Source organism: Python bivittatus, unplaced genomic scaffold (assembly GCF_059951505.1).
Source record: "Python bivittatus isolate LINGU-HERP-01145 unplaced genomic scaffold, Pbiv_v1 ctg000330_np1212, whole genome shotgun sequence".
In the NCBI taxonomy this organism is placed as follows: domain Eukaryota; kingdom Metazoa; phylum Chordata; class Lepidosauria; order Squamata; family Pythonidae; genus Python; species Python bivittatus.
In genome coordinates this window covers 10,514,541-10,535,100 of record NW_028277058.1, presented here as the reverse complement: position 1 = coordinate 10,535,100, position 20,560 = coordinate 10,514,541, and the positions used below count along the sequence as shown (strand labels likewise).

Sequence of the window (20,560 nt, the reverse complement as noted above, 5' to 3'; positions counted from 1 at the left end):
ATACGTATCATACTGTTTATCTATAATACTTATCCAGGGAAACAAATCCCTGTTAGCACTTCTTTGAAAATTATCACTGCTTCAAGTATCTGATTTGTTAATTTAAAGAAAATAGCTTGTGTTAAATTTGTTATTTTTAGCTTGTGACATTGTTTTCAACAATATTTTGTTTCATTTTTTTCTGCTTCCACAGAAAGTGTTCATATTTTCTGGATCTTTTAGAAAAAACTTGGATCCTTATGGACAATGGAGTGATGAAGAACTATGGAATGTTACTGAAGAGGTAGGAATGGCCACCTTTGTTCTTTAAGTCTTCAGCAAGATCCTTATAATGTACAGATGAGTGACACATCCATATTAGACACATGGGACATAATTTTTATGTAAATAAGCAAACATATAAATAAGAAAAGGTACTCTGCACAAGAACTTTGTTACCCATATCTGAAGGTTTATAGAATAAACTTAAGAATGTGCAGTGCCTTAATAAAAGCACTGCCTAGATAATTAGGAAAACCACAAAATCATTTTATTGGTTTGCTTGAAAGTTTATAACATTAGAATCTCTAGCAAACCCATTGCCTTGTTGAGTCTATTTACTTTGGCTTGTTCTACTTTTGCATTGTCTTTATATCCTACATTTGTTTATTTGTTTGTTTATTTATTTGGTTTGAAGCTAGATTTGGAAATGTGGCAAAGAGCTGGGTCAATGTAGAATCCTCTGATAGTGAAGATAAGTTCAGGAATGAGTAAAGTCAAAGCATGAGAGAAAGTCAAAACTAGAATTCTGACTCTGCTATCACCATTAAGGTATACCTCCTGCACAATCAAAAACTGGAGAAAAAAAAAAGAAAATGTACAAGGGGGATAGTTAGAGGAAGATTTTATTTCAAAATCTGAATTTTAATACAGGAATACCCAAATTACACCAAATGAAAAGCATTTATTTTTGTCCTCATCAAGTACTATTCAGTGGAAACTGAAAAAGGAGGATTTTAAAACCTTTAAGCATTCCTAGGTATCATATAATTATATTAGATTTTGGTAACTTATTGCTTCCATGACCAGTATAATGTTAGACAAAATATATTCAAAATGGCATTTTCTTGCATTTTTCTAATATATTTATTTTATTTTGTAGTATTTATCTTCTAATATGTTTATATCATTCTCCAGTTGAATTCACATGGAGTTGTACATTTGAGTGTACTGTATGTAATAAGCTATGAAACATTAAAAAAAAGAGGGCTAACATGCTAAATTTTTGAAAGGCATCCAATTTCATAAAGAATAGAGAGTATTTAAAAGACACTTAAAACGTTTGGAAAATAAGACCCAAAAAAAAAGAATTATACACAGCTTCCATAATTAGGGCATCACATCAGAGAACTTTTCTCTCTTGACCACTTAATGTCCCAGGATAATAGTTCACAAATAGCTCTTTGTCAAAGAATTTAGTGTTCAGACAAGTAGATGTAGATAGGTGGCCCTTCCAATATAAAGGCTTCACACATTTTTTAAAGCCTTCAGCATTTTCCATTTGGGCTGGAAATAGAGTGGAAGTCAGTAGGTACCATAGCACAAACATAGTTGGCAATCTGAACTGATTATCATTTCCTAATCATCTTCAAAAGAGTGGAACAGGTGCAATAATGTTGCAAGAGTATCCAGGCCTGACGTTATATTCGTCATGAAAACAGATTACTCATGTGGAATTTTTGTCCCTTCTATGACTGAAATGGAATGGTAATAAATATAACAATTTTCAGGGTGTGTCCTAAACAGAATTTAATGTTCTGCCTCAGTCTGTCAATAACATCCTGACAAAGGAGATTAACACTGAATAATCTGAAAATGCAATTAAGTTATATCTTTATTTGATATAAAGAATAATAAACCCACAATAAATTAGGTGCCAATGATATAAATTATGTCATGCAGACACCATTATTTTGCAATATTGTTTTGTTATCTTTCTCTATCACTTTCCTTGGTTCAGGGTCTATACATGCCATTCTTAGTTATGCACTATTCCCCAGTCTCAATTTGCAGACTCCTTACAATGTTCACCTGGGCTTTTCAAAAGCATTCAATATTTGCACAGCGCTTTTCAGTCAAAGCATCCGGTTGAATGTATGCTGTTCAGGTGTTGTACTTAATGCTATTTTGAAATATTTTTACATGGATGGAAGAAAATGTGAATCATTGCAGACAAATACAGCAGTAAGGAAAATCTCAAACATTGACAGCAACCTGTTTACTGAAGCATTTCTTAAAACCTGTTTTGCCAGATAGTTTTTAAATATACATCTTATCAAATTGGGGGGAAAAAACATCAGGTTTGGGAATTGCATATTGCTTATAGAGCTTGTGTATCTTACAAGTTTGGCTAATTAGGACTTGAATACTCTACCCTGTTTTGTAAGACTCAAAATTATGTTCATTTATTCATTAGAACAGTGTTGTCCAAACTTGGCCACTTTAAGATGAGTGGACTTCAACTCCTAGAATTCCCCATGCTGGCTGGGGAATTCTGGGAGTTGAAGTCCACTCATCTTAAAGTGGCCAAGTTTGGACAACACTGCATTAGAAAGTATATCTTATTTTTCTGGTACAAATGTGCCACTCTTGCTACCAGGAATGGTGTTTAGGCTCCTCCCATTGCCACTCCCTCTTGCCTCTGTTCTGACTGTCTGCTGAATGGTGCTGTCCAGATTCTGAATGTGAGGCACATGATAAGCAAACTGATGGGTTGATTCTCCTGGCTTTGTTGCCCTCTGAGTTCTGCACATCACCAGCTGGTGGGGAAACCATCTGCCAATTATTGTACTGGGCAAGAATGGAGCAGTTCTGGCTGTAGGATTCTGTTCGTCATCTTTAAGCTTCATATTCCTTTCCCCTTATAACTCATTCTACCATAAGCCAAGCTGATAACATTATTTTTTTGTTAGTTTTAGAAAAGGGATCTGAATCAAACAGCACTTTATTTAGAATTTATCTTCCCTTCCCTTCCTTTCTTTATGTAGGCATTAAATGCTGATTTCCAAATTCTTCCATGCTCTGCTGGGGAGGCATTCATGGTGGGGAGGGGTGTTCCCGTTTGTCCATTGTTTTCTTATTCCAATCTTGTGCTAAATCAGTAAGGTCTGAAGAGTTAAGCACTTGCTGAGCTGCCAATTCAGATAGATCACAAACCCAGCTCTTCTATGGTCAGCACTTTAATGAGACAATAACAGAACGGCCACAGAGGGTTGTGTGTGTGTGTGTGTGTGTGTGTGTGTGTGTTCCTGCATCAACCTGAAATGGTCAATAAACACTGCTGTGATCCATTGGCTACTGATCCCAGCAACTTCTTCACTTTCAGTGTAATGGGTAGTGAAGCACAATAGATTTTACACATCTTGCAGCTGTTAGATGTTGTTTTAATGGGAAAACACTACTTTCAGAACAGCTAAGGACTACATAAGTGTGCCTCAGCCAGAGTTTGGAGATGAAACAAAAGCATCTCAAGGAGAGCCAGCAGAAAAAAGACATTGTTGGGGCATATTTGTACTGATCTGGCAGGAAGGGCATGCTCCAGGTGCCATCAGCTAGGGAATGTCAGCTGGCAGGGCCAGAAGGAGCCTTTTCTGCTGTGGCACCTGCCTTTTGGAACTTCATTCCCCCTGAGGTTAGGTTAGGCCTGTCCTAAAATGAGATAGTGAGATAGGCGACTATATAAATAGAATAAATACATACATACATACATACATACATACATACATACATACAAACCGGGGTTAGGTGCAAGTAGAGAAAGATCCTAAGGTTAGTATTGCTGGCTCTGACAACATCAGAAACAGACACACTTGTAGTATAGTGCAGTAGTTAAGATATTGGAAATGGATCAGACACTGATTCAGTCCTTATTCAATTGGTCAGCTTACTGGTGACTTTGAAGTAGTCATTCTGTCTCAACCCAATCTATTTTATGGAGTTGTGGTTAAGGATGCAATTGAGGGATTCCTTTCATGTGTCTCAGAAGGATTGGGGTTAGGAGGACCTTGACTGGGCTTGGAAGCTAAGCAGAACCAGGCTTAGTTGGTACTTCAATAGGAAATCTCTAGGGTACACCAGGGCTATAGACTGGGAATTAAAGATGAATCCCATAAGAAGGAAGTGGCAAAGCATTTCTGCATTGTTGCCAAAAAAAACCTACAAGGACATAATTATCAAGTAATCACATGTAGTATGATTGTAAGGAAACTTTACTCATCCTCCCAGATTTATGAGTTTTTGAATTCTCCAAGGACAGGTGGCATGTAAATGCAAAAAGTAGAATAAATCAGTGTAAACTGAGTAAAGGCACCCCTGGCTACCGCTGCCACTTAAAGCCCACAGATGCAAAGCTAAATCTATAAGCACCATTAAACTGGAAACCTTATTCTTCAGGTTGAGTGGTATCCATCCACAGAAGGTTGAATTCCTATTCCACAGTCCATCTGTTTTTTTATCCGAAGATCCACTGTCTGACCAGGATTAAGTCTCAATTTATTGACCATCATCCCATGCATCACTGTCAGCAGATACTGATCCAACCAAATATCAACAGTTTGCCCGACAGTAGATAAAAAGAAACAGAACTGCACATCACCCCTATGACGACAGCTCACTCTAATTCCTGATTAATTTCCCCTGTGGTTTCCTGCAGAGGTTGAATAACATGGGAGACAAGGTCAGACCCTGAGCATTGTACATAAGGCTCAACCTTTGTCTACCAGCATCACTTTCTGAAAGTAGAAGAACTGAAACCGCTCTAAAGTAGAATGTCCCAGTCTATTCCCATCTGGCAGTCCCACAAATAACATAGTCCAGAACACTGAATGCTGCTGAGATTTAGAATAACCAATAGGGGGAGAATACCCTATCTACAGTAGGTCCTGGTGTAGGTAATTTATCAGGGCTATCAGAGGTGTTTCTGTCCTAAAACCAAGCATGAAAAAAGATTGGAATTAGATCAGGAATGCACAACTATATTGGCTTGAAGGCTGCAAGGCTTTGTGGGGCATACTGATATGTTCACTTTTCCTTATTTAACTGTATGTTTTAATTTTAATGTTATTTTAGGGAAGTGAACGTAAAATCACACACACAAACGAAAGATACAATTGTTTTCTCCATCAATAGAGGGTGCAATATTTTATATTGCAATGGCTCCCTCTGGTGTTAAGAAAAACAATAGGGTTTTTTTGGTTTTTTTTTTAAACAAATGAGTAGGATTTTTTTGTTTTAAGGGCATTGGGGTTGGTTTGAGACCAATGTGGCGGATAATAAAGGGCAGGAATGGTACCTTTTAAGGGGCACAATTCACCTATTACCCCATCTCGAAATTATGTTTTTAAAAAAGACACCAAAAATTCCAGTCCCATCCTCTCTGGAGTATTCTGTGAGTGTTGCAGAAAGGATACTGGCAGGTTCCTTTTTTGCATCATTTGCCTCAATGATCCTTATTTAGCCTTATCAAGAGCATCTGGAACTGAAATGCCACCATAGATTCAAGCATCATCCCAAGAATAGCCAGCTGGAGAGCTGTCAGAAATATATAATTCAACAAGAGTTGAGGACACGTATATTTGGCCTTAAGCAGCTTGCCCATATCAGATGAGATTGGTGAAAAGATAACCAGGAAAACAGATACCATAGGTATGTCATTAATATATGCTATAACCAAGAAACCCACGTACATTTGAATGGGTATATGGAACAAAGGAAAGGAAGCCATTTTCCAGTATTTAACATCAAATTACAGTTGAAGTTAAAACTCAAGATTACCAGAGTTTCTGTGGAAACCAACCCAAACAGGATTCTGAAACGTTAAAAAAAGGTCACACCTGAACATCATTTTTTTAAAACTCCAGTTAGGACAGATTTTCTTTATTTTGTTTGTGGGCTTTATATCCCCTTTTTCTCTTTCCGAATCCCCCAGTTTTTAACGGCTGGCTCTCAGCCTGTTCTTCATATGGCCTCTTCTGTGCACATTCAGCTGGTGCACTGAAGAACTTTGTATTGTCTGAGGACTGCCAAAGGAATCCCAACATCCACCATTCCCTTACCATTAGATAGCAGGAGCATCTGCAAGGGAGTCAAAAAAAGTCAAGAAGGTGGCTGGAACTGTGCAATCAATACCCCACTCTTTGTAAAATGTGCATTGGGTGGTCATGGCCACCATTTTGACTTTTTTGAACCCACATAGACACTACTTGCTGGCAACCAAAATGGGGCAGGGAAAAATGGACACACCTGTCCCTTGAAATATTTGGGTACTCTCCGCATGAACAAAGAATATTTTGAAGCATTCCTTCTCTCACTGGTAACATTCCCCACAAAGGCTTGTTAACTCAACTTTGTAAGCCCTTTCCTCCAAACTCCCCTTTATAAATGTCCCTTTCTCTATTGCCATTCTTTCAGTTAAGACTCACTTTTTTCAGTACTAAAATTTTATTAGCACGGAAACAGAAGTTGAGAGCAATACTTGGCTCCTTAAGATATAAAAGTGGGTGGGTGGAGTGTTGCAAAACAGATTTTAGCAGGAAATGATAGAATGGTAGTAATTGCAGTTTTAAGTCTAGCTATATAACTGCATCTATTATTGTCATAAGTTGCTTGGACTAAAGATATGCATTTAACATGTATTCCTTGTCAGATACAGGTACAAATCCCTTATGTCTCTTAAAAACATGGTAAAACTGCAAGGGCGGTGACTGAGCAGAAGAGGGAAATGACTCCATGAGGAGAGATGCAAAGAAGCCAATCAGAAAGAGGGAGAAATTGTAAAAGCACCAGCAGCAAAAATGTCCTAGCTGTGAGAGTACTTCTGTTTCAAGCCACTGTTATTTTTTTTTTATTATTAGTGTTAGACAGGCAGTAGAATGAAGCAGTAGTATTAAACAGAATTAACTCAGGATACTAAGTCCGGATATATAGCTAAACTCCATAGTGTAAAGCACAAACTAACTAGTTAGTATAGTTGGCACCAGAAGTACAATCAAGTCAGAATTAAGATAACAAATCATAGCTTTGTATTGATTTCCAAAATGCTAAATGAGTTCCATATGCCCCCAAGGGTTTGAGGTCAATATCCTGTACTAGCTTTATCTCACGTGGCATATGAAGCATTACATCGCTCTATGAATAATGCTGCAAGGCTTTAATGGCTAAAACAAAACAAACCCATTTGCATGATACATAATGTTTCTTTATTTCCCCTCACTTCTTCCAATTGTTATGCTTTCAGGTTGGACTGAAGTCCGTAATAGAGCAATTTCCAGGCCAGCTTGATTTTGTTCTTATTGATGGTGGCTGTGTCCTCAGCCATGGACATAAGCAGTTGATGTGTCTTGCCAGATCAATTCTCAGTAAAGCTAAAATTCTTCTTCTTGATGAACCAAGTGCTCATCTTGATCCAATGTAAGCACTGCAAAAATACTGTACTTGTATATATTTGCTATAATGATGTAATTCTGATTTGCCTGCATTCGGATTTTTACACTACAAAATATACTTAATTTATCAAAATGTGTGTCTATGCTTTTCCCTTTTTATAGTCAAATGCAAAAATTGCTTTCAACAGTTTGGATACCATTTTGCAATTCCTTCCTCTAGCACTGATTTCATTATTTATATACAGTATAATGCTTGCTAAGTCAAATGACTTAGAGAATAAATATAAAATATGTGGCAGTCCTTTGCAAAGATAATCACGCTTTTGACATTATCCAAAACTGCATATTAAATAAAGTAGACCAATAGAACAAAGTTTATTATAGTCTGAATGCCTGCCTACAGAGCATGCAGTACTTGGACTTAATACTGTATTGTCATGATTTGAAAAGGAAGTCTGAGTGGCACTGGATTGAAGCTGTTTGCCTAAAGGCATTGTGACAGATGGGTGATGTAGGGATTCAGTTTTATAAATTTAGCACACATATGGCATGGAAGACAAAGTATTCCCCCCTGTGATCAACATGAAGTCTTCAAAAGAGGAGGATCTGAAAATGCATCATAGCCAAAACAGCATCTAAGACCCAGGCAGTGAACAGTTTTTGTCATTGTATTCTATAGACCCATAAGTTACCTCTACCTTAAAGAGAAGTACTATATTTTGTTATGTATTAAATTTTCACTTCTTTCTGGCTGAATTGGTCTCTTGCTATCAGGCTGGAGGAGTTTTCATTTATTATGTAATATCAAGTTGGTGCTGATCTTAACGATCACACAGATAGACTGCCTTCAGGATAATCTGTCCCCAGCTTGGTTCTTCAGATATTCCAACAGTGCACCTATCACCACTCTAATTAAGTCTGTCCACCTTGCTGCGGGTAGTCATGGGATCACTGCGTCCTTAACGTTTAGATAACAGGCAGAAGTTGAACAGGTATCTTCTTAAAGCTAAAAAAGCACAACTTTGACTTATTTAGGCCCAGAACATACAGAACTAATCTTTAGTACTCTTCAAGCTTTACAACAGCGTAATAATTTCCAACAAATAAAGGACAGTATGAAATATTCTCTTGTTATAAAAACACTACAGATGTATGGTGGTTTAAGCTAGTTTACTACTGCAGCTTCTCCACTGATCTCTGGGAAATATCAGCTTGGTAATGATACTGATAATTGTTTGATACTTGTAATCTTGTGCTTATAACTGTAGTCCTTGAGATTGTTTTAGGAGAAAAAATAACTATTAAACCAATTCAACCAAATGTCAGTTTTTCCTGGCTGTAGCAAATACTAACTTTTTCTAACTTTCTCTGGTTAAGGCAAGAAATATAATAAGTATAGCAGTGTAAAAATAAGTACACACTTAACTGCCATTTGTATTGCCATGCAAGTAACCATAGTAACTGGTTAGGCCTAACTTTAATTGTATGTGTCATTATGATATTGCGTCTGAACTTTAGCCACCTAGAACAATATAATAAAAGTGGGCAAACATTGTAAAATTGTGTTAAAAATCTTGGCACTACACCACATTTTTATATTGCATTCGTTCACATATTAAAAATTGTTTCTCTTTCAGGACCTTCCAAGTCATCAAAAAGACACTCAAGCAAGCATTTGCAAATTGTACAGTGATATTGTCAGAACATAGATTGGAAGCTCTACTAGAATGCCAGCGATATTTGGTGAGTGTCTTTTGAAAAAAGTAAATCCTAAGAGATATCAAAGAATTTAGTGCATCCAATAGATTTTTACTTCATTTTATTTTTACAGCTGACCACTACCTCTGCAGTGTCAGAAGTTACATTGTGTAGTCCTCTCAGTCTCTAAAGTGGCTTACCATGCTTTGTAAGGATATATAGCTGCAACTTTGAGAAGCTCACTCTTGTTTGGATTCCAACTAATAACGGGCAGTAAGATAGCAGTCCACAACATGGCACCCTCTAGATATTTTGGACTAGAATCTCCAGAATTACTAGTCAGTGTGGATCCAAAACATCTGGAAAATGCCTTGTGGTGAAGGTTGCTGAGTGGCAGAGCTGGGCCTCTACAATGAATGGTTGGAGGCCTTAAATTTCCTCTCTCAGAAGCCCTCTGGGTCTCTACACCCTGGGCTCAATTTCCTGCCTTGTTATAGCTGCTTAACAGGAACTACTGCCACTACCACTCTTCCAGAAACATACCTTTACTTGGCATCCTCCTCCCTAACCCTGGTGTGTAAGATAGGTAGGAATCCCATGGCCTGTTCTTGCTGACAAATAAAAAAAAAAAGGCAATAAAAGTAAAGTACATTTTATATCTACCTCCTGGCTCTGTAACATGAGACATGTGATTAGGAAATCAATCTCCCCTTGCTTGGGAAATAGATCAGTCTTATCACATATATACAAAATTAATTTACTTTAAGAAAAACAAAATAAAAGAGAAAAATAAAGCGCTCTTTTGAACTTTAAGTTCAGTACTCATAGGCAAACTGAGGAATGGTAAAGGAGCTAAAGATAGAGAGCTGTGAACATCCCAGCTAGCATTGCAACAGAATCTCCAATGGGACGATGCAGGAAGAAGAAACAAAGCTCTGAGCTAACCATAAGATTAGTCTGTTCCCTAAGGGTTACAATCACTGAATTTGCATAGAGGAAATATACATCAGAAACAATAGAAATCAGGGACACCCATCCCAAAATAAAAGCAATCTAACAGAGTATTTCTAGCTCAGATTTGTTACCCAATCCTTAGAGATAAGTGGGTCTCTGCTGTAAATGTTTTCTGACTCCTTCCCTGGATTTTCCAGATTCTAATACATTCCAACTTTTGATCAGAGGCTTAGGAGCAATGTAACTTAGCTCCTTTTGCTAGCCCCAGTACGCTGCTTCTCCCCTAGATGTTTAAAAGATCAAAGCTGGTCCTTTACAGGAGGGAAGAACTGGGAGGGAATCTCCTTTTCCTATGTGCCAAAGTAAGCATCTTTCCTCCGGAGTAACCTGCTTCGGACAGAGGGGTGTATATTAGGAAAGACAGTCAGCCAGCAATCTGGAGTATTGTGGAAGCTGGTTGGCTTCACAACAATTGTATTAATAGGTTTACAGGCATTAGAAGGGCACTGTAATAGGGTAAAAATATATGGCTGATTGGGTCTTTGAGAGCCCCTCCTTTGACTATCAGTGTTGACAAGCCCATTGGCCAAGTCAACTTCACCTTCCTCTTGTTCTTCAAATCAAATCAAATAAAAGTTTATTGATTAGCTCTAAGCCCTTATCAAAATAACAATTAAGCAGTAAATCATTAATAAAACTCTTTACAAAAGTAATGTAGCAAACAGATTAAATAAAACATGAATAAAAATAGAGTAATAAATATAAGTAGGTATACATGTAAGTGAAAATACAAATCATACTTCCATATCAACCCGGCAATTCACTCCAATTGACCTCACATATGTAGATCTCAAATGCATTGCTTTGCTTAAAAACAAGGCTGTGTTATATGTTATTTTTGGGTTTTGACCACACATAAAATATGTTGTTCTAATATGTGAATCCCAATGGGTCATTCGTTTAACATATGGACCAAGATGTAAGTCTCTGTTCTTCCATTTTGAGGGGGAAAGACAGGGTGAAGGTAAAGCTGGCAGAAGCCAATTGAACACAAGTACATTCTAGACAAAATCTGAAGAAATCTTGAATTCAAGGGAGAAGAACAAACTGGAAAATGTGACAGAGTACCAATAGGAAACTGAGCAGTATTCTGTTTCCTGCTCCTTCTAAAGTTTGCCAGGCAAACTAAATAGTCATTCTTTCAAAACAATATTTTTTTAAACAACCATTTCTAAATCTGGGCGTGCTAGGAACTGAAATTCTGGAACACAGAGTGAAACAGCTGACAATTTTGAATGCCACTGTTTGCTGGCTTGAAATTGATGATCTTCAAAATGCTTTTGTTTTTATAAAAAGTAATGCATAGAAAGAAACACCAAGTTTTGTATTAAAGCACTAATTGTCCTGAACACAACTTTCTTTAAAAAAAACAAAAGTTATAGTTCTACTGCACAATTATGCTAGCAAGAACATGTTATATGTAAGTCAGAAACAGCACAAATTGTTTCATGAACTTGTTTCATGCATACCTTTATTCACAGCAAAAGCATTATAAATCAAACAAGTTGAATTTGCTTGCTGAATGCTTTGATTATATAGATATTCCAAGTTTTTATTTCTATTACTCCATTATTCTTCTTCATTTATTGCACTGACAAATATGTAAGGGTATTTTTGACAGCAAAGGGGAAGAATTGCCTATCATTTCATAACTAATATTCAGCAATGATACCAAGTCAGGGCCTTCAACAGCCTACCCCAGATGAGGTTCTCAGCTGCCCACCTGTCAGGTGGCAGAGTCGCTCTTTGAAGGTGATGTCAACAGAAAAACTTGCAGAAATTTTCTTCATGAGTAGCAGTGAGAAACCCAGACAGCTAACAAAGCCTTCCTGTTTGTATTTTCTCCCCCTTCCCTTGAAGCAAGTTGGCACTAGCTGCAGTAAAAACAAACCTAGTTTTCTTAGTATGCAGTTCTGCTATGTACACAACCCACAATTTATGAGAGATTCAATGTTTTGGGGAAAACGGGAAACAGTATATGATGGACCAGTAGGTCCTTCTGAAGATTGGATCTACTAAATATTAATATCCTTCAGCTTATGGACAAGGTAGTTAACATGCTCAAATAAAATAAAGTTGCAACCATATGGCCTCTGGACCATTGAACAAATACTGTAATAAATAAATTCTAAGCTTAGAGAGAGAGAGCTTCCTTCTTTGAGGAGATTCAATTTTAGATCCTTTGTAGCCACCATAAGAGGCAGAGCAGCTATCAGTTCTCCTATCACTGGGATAGATTAAGAGAGAATTGGTTGATGTTGTATTATGAATGCTTTTAAATGTGATTTAAAGCCATTTCAGGCTGTAATCTGGAAAAAAAACAGTCCAGCCATGAACAATGAGGGGACTCCTCCTCCAGAAAAATATCTGGTAGGACAATGAATGCTATTTTTCTTCCCTTCTGCTTTGCTGGTTTGTAGTCTGCAAAGCATAGGTCTCAGAGATTTAGGCACTTGAGGATTCCATCAAAGTAGGCAAGATCGTTCTGTCTATATTTCTTTCTTTAAAAACATTTTATTAATTTTTTTAATTACAAAAAAAGGAAAAAATACATAAAAATGCTTTAACATAAAAGCGAAAAAATACAACAAAAAGTTAATATATCATTGTAATAGTACACAGTTCCAATTCTATATATGCTTATCTAATACAAATATTATTCAAGTAGATATATATTTCTAATAGAGTTATATGACTATCCTGTTTTTTTTTTAAACCCAGTGTATTTTGTATAAATGACTCCCATATTTCATTACACTTGTCCATACAAAGTCTACGCCTATAGGCAATCCGCTCATAGGTGGCAAGTGCAATCAGGTCTTCAATCCATTGACTAAATGGGGCCATACATTTATCCAGTGTTGCAATATCAATGTTTTGGCCATACTAAGGGCACAGAGAATCCATTTAAGTTGTGTTCTGTCTATATGCCTTTCAAAAACGAATCCTCTTGCATATGCTGTAACAAAGTGGGGTCTTGTATTCAAAAGTTCATGACATAATAAAATCTGGTAATCATTCAAGTGCCATAAAACTCTTTGCTTACAAGGTATAAGATGATAATGATAATGAAGAAGAATAAGAATAAGAACTGATTTTTATTCCACCATACTGTCCAGAAGGCAACAGACTAAATAGAAGAAATGCTGTGTCTGGCTCTTGGGAATAATCTGAAGATAGTTGTTAATAGAGTCATAGAAATATCAGATTAAAAACCCACTGACTTTAATGTTGATTATTTGCTAGTAATTGGGTACAGAATTGTAGCCCAAGGTGCCTATTTATGGCAGTTATTAATTGGTCCTGTGCAATATCTAAATTTAAGTTTTCTAGAGATATGAAATCATATCTTGCACAAAGGGAAGAATACAAATACAGTAAATGATTCACTGATCATTGTCATTCTGTAAGGTGGCAGTTGATTCTTGAAAATATCAATTCATAAATAAAATTTATTCTCTCATTCTGATTTATTAGGTAATAGAAGAGAATAAGGTCAGGCAATATGAATCAATCCAGAAGCTCCTGAGTGAAAAGAATTCTTTCCGGCAAGCAATCAGCTATTCCGATCGAGCCAAACTCTTCCCAATATATCGTAGGAACTCAAGCAAGCGAAGGTCAAGGCCTAAAATCAGTGCCTTGCAAGAAGAAACAGAAGAAGAAGTTCAGGAAACTCGGCTGTGAAGATTCCTTGAGATGCTGTTGCATACAATTTCCCGAGAGAAATACTAGAACAAATGAGCATAGAAAGAAAACCACTAAAAATGCAGAAACAAGAACAGATTAAGAATTTAAATTACTTAATGAATGTGTAGTCTATCTGCATAAAGAGCTCACTGCAAAGGTCAAATTAGGTATCAAGGATATGTACATTAGACCCAACCCCACAGAAATTCTTCAGAAAATGTCTTCTTTTTACAGACTTGGGATGATCAGGATGGATAATTAGGTTTTTAAGCTTTAAACCGGATTTTTAAATATTACAACTACGTTAGGGTCCTTTTTACAGTATGTGAATATGATACAAAACAAGCATAGTTCACGCTCATCATCTCTTAAAAAAAAGAAGTCCATAAGCAGCCCAGATTCTAAGGACCTGGTTTTCTATATAAGAGAACAAACCAGGGACAAAAGTATATGCCTTTTGAGTTCATGGCAGAAGAAGTCATGAACTGTATTTATTATTGTGCAAATTATAGATATGTAGACTGTCAGCCAAACTGAACATTTACTTTCTGTGTTAAGAAAAATACAGGAACTGCCAGCCCTTAGTTCTGACAAGTGTGGGCATTTAAGTCTTCAAGAACATAGTTTTAACTAGAGATTTTTAAATTGTTCTTACCTATGCAGGAAAAGGACAAGAGAAAGATGTGATTGAAATGTACATGGTTTTTGTAGTACAAATGCATGGGAGCTGCTTGATCAAAAAACTGGGATTATGCTCACTCATGCAACAGAAATTATGTTTAGTTTCCAATAAATTATCTGTTATTATAGCCAGGAAAGTATGAATTAAAAAGTAGGAAGGTGGAATTAATGAACTGGGTCCTTTGTCTTAGCCTGAAATAATTCAACCTTGCTGGCATTTTGTTCATTCTGTTTGTCAGGTTAATCTCTTCCTATATGAGGAGAAAGACACCCAGCATGAAAAGAAGAACATTTTTTTAATGTTGAGCTCTGGCTTATTAGAAAGGTTCAAAAGCCAAGAAGCGTCATTATTTGTCAGGGGCTGCATTTCAGCGATTGCAGACAAGGGCAGAACCTTAGAATATGCAAACCTCATAAGTAGAAAACATCAGGGTGCGGCAGCAAGATATTGAAGGAGAGAGAACTATGTCGCATCCCATGTGCTGTGTACCCCTTACGCTAGACTGCTCCTGTAAGATACAGTGGTGGATGTGCCATAAACATTGTAAAAGAAAGGGTTAACTGCTGGTCTGCTTGTTCTCTATTCATGGACCAGGAGAAGTTAACATTTCATTGTTTTTATAGGCAGCAAAATGTAGGGAGGGGCAGCCCTAGTAAATTATAACGAAGAGAACTACTTAACACAGACATCTTTTAGAAGGTAAAGAATGATCATAAGGATTTGGGTATTTCAGACAACTTCTTTATTTGTTCTAGCAAACTTGTTAAATGCAATATTTCTTTGAGACTGGGCATTGTTTTTATTTTTTAGAATTTGTAGTTTCCAGTGGAAAAAAGAAAAAAAAAGCCTTTTGTGATAACCATCTTTTATACTATTCTATTTTATAGTTAACTGAAATTTCTCTGGCATATTTATTTAATACCTTTATTAAAAGTTACTGTGACACTCCTTTATCCTGACAGTTCTATATTTTGGAAATAAAACGTATAACATAAAGACTGTATTTGAATGCAAAAGACTGCCGTATATCTGAAAAAATATTTGTATTTTCAATTTTTTGTACAATTTAGAGAAAAGTCTGTAATGATGTTCCCAGGTACTAACTGCTGCATTACGTATTTTGCTTATTTTTGTTGTCTTAATTTTTTAATGTGCAGTAATGATATTGGTCCTGATCTAGAGCGTGAGACAGTGCAATGCAGCATCTTGAGACTGGTTTTCCGCTTATTTCTACTGTGAGTTTAGCTCTAGTCCTGATTTGGTAGCTGGGGGTCAGATCAGATGAGCAGTGTCACATTGGGCAAGGAGGTTCCTGAGGTTCCTGGTGCTATTCTGTATAGGTCTTTGTAGGTAATCACCAGTCTTTGAATTGGGTCCAAAGCCTACAACTGAAATGACTTCAGAATTGGTGTTTCTCTGCTGATCTGTTTTGTAGCATGCTGGTCATCGTATTCTGTTCAATCTGCAGCTTCTGAGTCATCTTCTGAGGCAGCCCTATGTAGAATGCATTACAGTACCAAGTGGACGTCGGGGTATGATTAACTGTTGCCAGAGCATTCTAGTCCAAAAACATCTATAACTGGCACATCAGCCAGAGCTGGACAAAGGCTCCCCTGACCAGGGCTTCCATCTGCTTCTTTGGAAGAACCTTAAATCCAGGAGGGTTCCCAGGTCATAGATCATCACTTTCAAAGAAGCACAACTCCATCCAGAGTAACTACTGGGGCTGATGTTGGTGGCTCATCCAGATGTTTATAGACAAACAGTAGCTCCATCTGAGCTTGTGTCTCTCCATTCTGTCCCTAACATCCAGTCCAGTTCAGCCATCCCTGCCACTAAAGCAAGATAAAATACTAGGCATTACGTTATAGGATCTGTTGGCACAACAGCCAGCAATTACCACCAACTTCATGAGTTTAAAATTGAATTAGTTAAATTTTATGAAAAGTTTTGGAGTATATAAGTTATAAGCAAAGGACTGAAATAAGGCTGTATACTCTCCTCTTATTTATTCAACCTATATGGTATATATATATTAAGGGAAGCTGGATTTTAAGATGATGAGCATGGTTTTAAAATTGGAGGAAGAAACACCAATAACCTGCACTATGCTGATGACACTACTATGATAACTGAAAACCAAAGTACTATATCTGCAAGCTCTCATAATAAAATTGAAGGAGCACAGTGAAAAAATGGGACTGAAATTAAATATAAAGAAGAACAAACTTATAATAACAGGTCCAAGAACCAGCCTTGGAAGTGACAGTGAAGATATCAAAGTGGTAAGACAGTTTCTGCCTTCTAGGATCAGCAATCAACAGTAAAGGAACAAGCAGTCAAGAAATATGCTGCAGACTAGCACTTGGTGGGACATTCATGAGGGCCTTGGTAAAGATATTCAGATGCCATGATGTGTCTATATCTACAAAGATCAGAATTATGCAAGCTATGGTATTTCCTGTGGCACTCTATGGAAGTGAAAGTCGGACTTCAAGGAAGCAGGATCGGAAGAGTATTGACGCTTTTGAACTTTGGTGTTGGAGAAGTCTCTTGAGAATACTGTGGACAGCCAAGAAAACAAACAAATGGATCATTGACCAAATCAACCTAGAGTTCTTACTCAAGGCACAATGACCAGGCTCAAATTATCCTACTTCGGACACATTATACAAAGACCTAGCTCTTTAAGGAAGATTCTAATGCTGGGAAAGGTGGAAGGAAAGAGAAGAAGATGAGGAGTAGCAGCAAGGTGAATGGACTTAGTTACACTAGTGACAAGTGCACCATTGGAAGACCTGAAAGACCAGATTATCATAAGAAAAATCTATATGGTCACTAAGAGTTGACACCAACTTGATGGCTCATAAACAATCAAAATATAAGTTATGGTATGAAGCCACAAGGAATAGACTGTAGAATTCTGACAGGATAGTAACAATTATTTTTATGTTTAGCTTGTGGACTTCCCAGAAATATCTGAGCAGCTATTCTTAAAAAAAAAAAAAAAAGGTCCCAATAAATAGATGAGCTGCCATATATCTAAGTATTTGAGTCCCACCCATTCAGTGTATCAATTTTAAACAACTAGTTGGGTACCAAGACCAGGGTATAGACATTGGACTCTACACCACATTTTATGTTCTATTTGCTGGGAATATGCTTATGGTGCATAGGTGAATTGGCAGATCACATATACTGGGGCTTTAAATGAAGACTGCACAAAATTTATTTTTACTGATCTGTGACCATATATCTGTATAAAAATATTAGATAGCATTTGTAATAGGCTTAACCATCTGCTGCTGTAGTTACAAGCAGGTGATATAAAAGGGCTAAGTGAAGACTGCACTTTTAAAAAATATTGATTGCCATGGTTCACTGACACTATTGTGCATCATATGTTAATAAATTGAAAGCTTTGTATACAACCTCTGCTATATGGTCATAATAATAATTAAATGAGAGGTTGTTCAAGTGAACAGAGCTAAATCAAATTCTTGAATAGTCGGTCTACTAACATCCAATGTATGAACACTGAAATTATATAAACTATAAAGATTATTTCAATAGAGATTATTTCAATAGGAATAACCTTTTGCTTTCTTGTCACTAGATGGCACTGGAGAATTGAGATATTTTTATTTGTTCTTCCAGATACAGTACTTATCATGGCAACGGTTGTATATCTTGTTTAGGATCCATGTTTTTAGGGAAACATGGTTGCACAGTTTATTTGTCTATGGAAAAATACTTTTCACTGTAATTTCATATATTTACTCTAAGGACTGACAGAACTGAGTTTAAAAAATTCTGGATGACCACTAGAATTAGGGTTTCCTGTATCTGTTTTGGTAGCCCAGATGTGGTCACTCTCTTAATACCTGTGCATTTGATATGGCAAAGGAGCCTTGCAACACAAAAGCTTATAAAGATTCAATCTAGAAAATGGTTCCATTGTTTCATACTCCACAATCTAAATAATGTATGATTTATGTTTATTTGCATAAACATTCCTAGAACAAAAGAGAAGCAAGACATCCTAATATGCTTATGCAAAAGTTGGAAGTCTTACTATTTATGATGCCTACAGTACTGAAAAGAAAGACTTGAGGGGTGATGCTGTTGAACTATTGGCTGCGGCTGCTAGGAGATGTCATTCAGAATGTCTGGAGCATCACCATGGGAGGCAAGCTCTGATACAGAAAGCAGCTCTCAGAGAAATTTTGGTTACCAGGAACCCATACCTGTCACTGTTGGGAGAAATCAATCAGCCAAGCAGAAGGCAAAGGGAGCAGTTATCTGGAGTGAAAGTAGCCAATGCAGGTCCAGCCTGAACCAAACACCATGTAGAACAAATCCCATGTGTGTTTTCAGAAGGATAATTACATCTTAAAGGCCAGCTTAAGTAATCCATCTAAAGCCTGTCTTTCTTTGGCACTGAATATTCGGTCGCTTATGATATTTTCAGGTGCTGAGAAGATGCTAAGTAACCTTGCCAGCAAATTTAATAAGGCACGAGAGGATCTCCTGTTGTATTCTTTCATTACTCTGGATTGCTGTACCAAAATGCAACTCTTGAATTCCAGTTTCACTAAGACACGTTCCAAAATTAATTCACAACTGGAGCATGCAGTTCTTTAATGTCATGCATCTTTACCCAGAGAGGAAAATGTGTATCAATTGGTAAAAGTTCTGTAAAAAAAAATATCAGCTATACAATCACAAGGATTTTTACAGGTTTTATTCAGGCATTTGTCTATTGATGATGCAATGGGGATAAAAAAATTGACCTGAAAGCTGTAGGAAACTGCATATCCACAGGATTTTATTCAAATTTTGGAGAAACATAATTTCTTCATTCATGGAACCAATCAAAGGAAAGAGGAGTCAAACTGTGCATCTGTTCAGCCAGCAGAGTGATAAAAATATTGCATAATATGAAGTAATACACTGTAAAAACAAAAAGAAAAAAAGTCCATACATATACAAGTCTTCATGATGCAAAGCATTGCAGCAAGTGATAAAATCAATATTATGACAGGTAAAGAACAAGAAAATTAGCATGCTCATATTTGCACTGTTCCAAGCCATGCTATAATAGAAATGCCGTAGATGTAAAATCACAATGACACTAAGCATCTTCTCTTGAAGGAAAGATTTTCTTTAGACAAAACATATGAGATCACATTTAGTCTACAGGTAGTCCTCATTTAGCTACCACAATTGGGACTGGCAACTCGGATGTTAAGCGAAGTGGTTGCTAAGTGAAACCGTGACTGTGCTTATAATCTTTCTTCAGCTTTCCTTTGTGTTACAGACTTTTGAAGGTTGTAAATGGGAGGATTGGTCATAAAGTTACTTTTTCATCACTGTCATAACTATGAACAGTCACTAAACAAGGTAGTTGCTAAATGAGGATGACCTGTATTCGGTTTGAAAGATCAGTAACACTGAAGTTTAGGTGGAGCAGAGAGAGAAAAGTTTTTTAGAAAGATTGCTATAAAGACAGCTGTAAGCAAATGGTAAGAGATTTCACTATAGGTGAATTGCTCTGAAGCATATTGTACGTACAAAGGTGTCCACAGAGTATAGTTTAAAAAAAGTCAAGATGGCAGCCATGACATTGTGATTGAAGCCCCACCTGTTTTTTATATGCAACACATAAAAATTGGGCAAAGCTTCAATCACACCATCATGGCTGCCATGTTCCCTTTTTTTAACCATACCCTGCAGACATTCCTGCACACGATTGAATAAAGTGCCATACAGATATTCTTGGGATGTGCGTGCATGTGTGTGTGTGAAACACACACATTTGCAAGCATTGGGAAATGGGGGAAAAAACACTGAGAGCGAAGCTAAACTATGACAGTTATTTTCAGCAACAATACCAATATCAGCAATGAAACAAATGCACAATTAATGTTGAATTTTGTTCTATGAAAAATAATCCCAAATGCACAATGAGACGTGAGGAATGGCTTCTTTCTTTCAAGGGTGAAAAATTTATTCGAAAAAATTTAAAACAGCAAAGGAAAGGGTATAATTAAAACGG

General features: G+C 36.8%; 1 protein-coding gene across 1 annotated transcript in view; it reads left to right on the top strand.

Moving 5' to 3' along the window:
* CFTR (CF transmembrane conductance regulator) overlaps positions 1-18,399 on the top strand; it is a 97,779-nt gene extending 79,380 nt beyond the window's left edge. The window contains exons 24-27 of the mRNA XM_007422922.4: positions 194-283; positions 7,274-7,446; positions 9,059-9,164; positions 13,611-18,399. Of these exons, the coding sequence (XP_007422984.2) occupies positions 194-283; positions 7,274-7,446; positions 9,059-9,164; positions 13,611-13,817 (576 nt within the window). The 3' untranslated portion in view covers positions 13,818-18,399. The remainder of the gene's footprint in view (positions 1-193; positions 284-7,273; positions 7,447-9,058; positions 9,165-13,610) is intronic.
* The last annotated feature ends 2,161 nt before the right edge of the window (positions 18,400-20,560 follow it).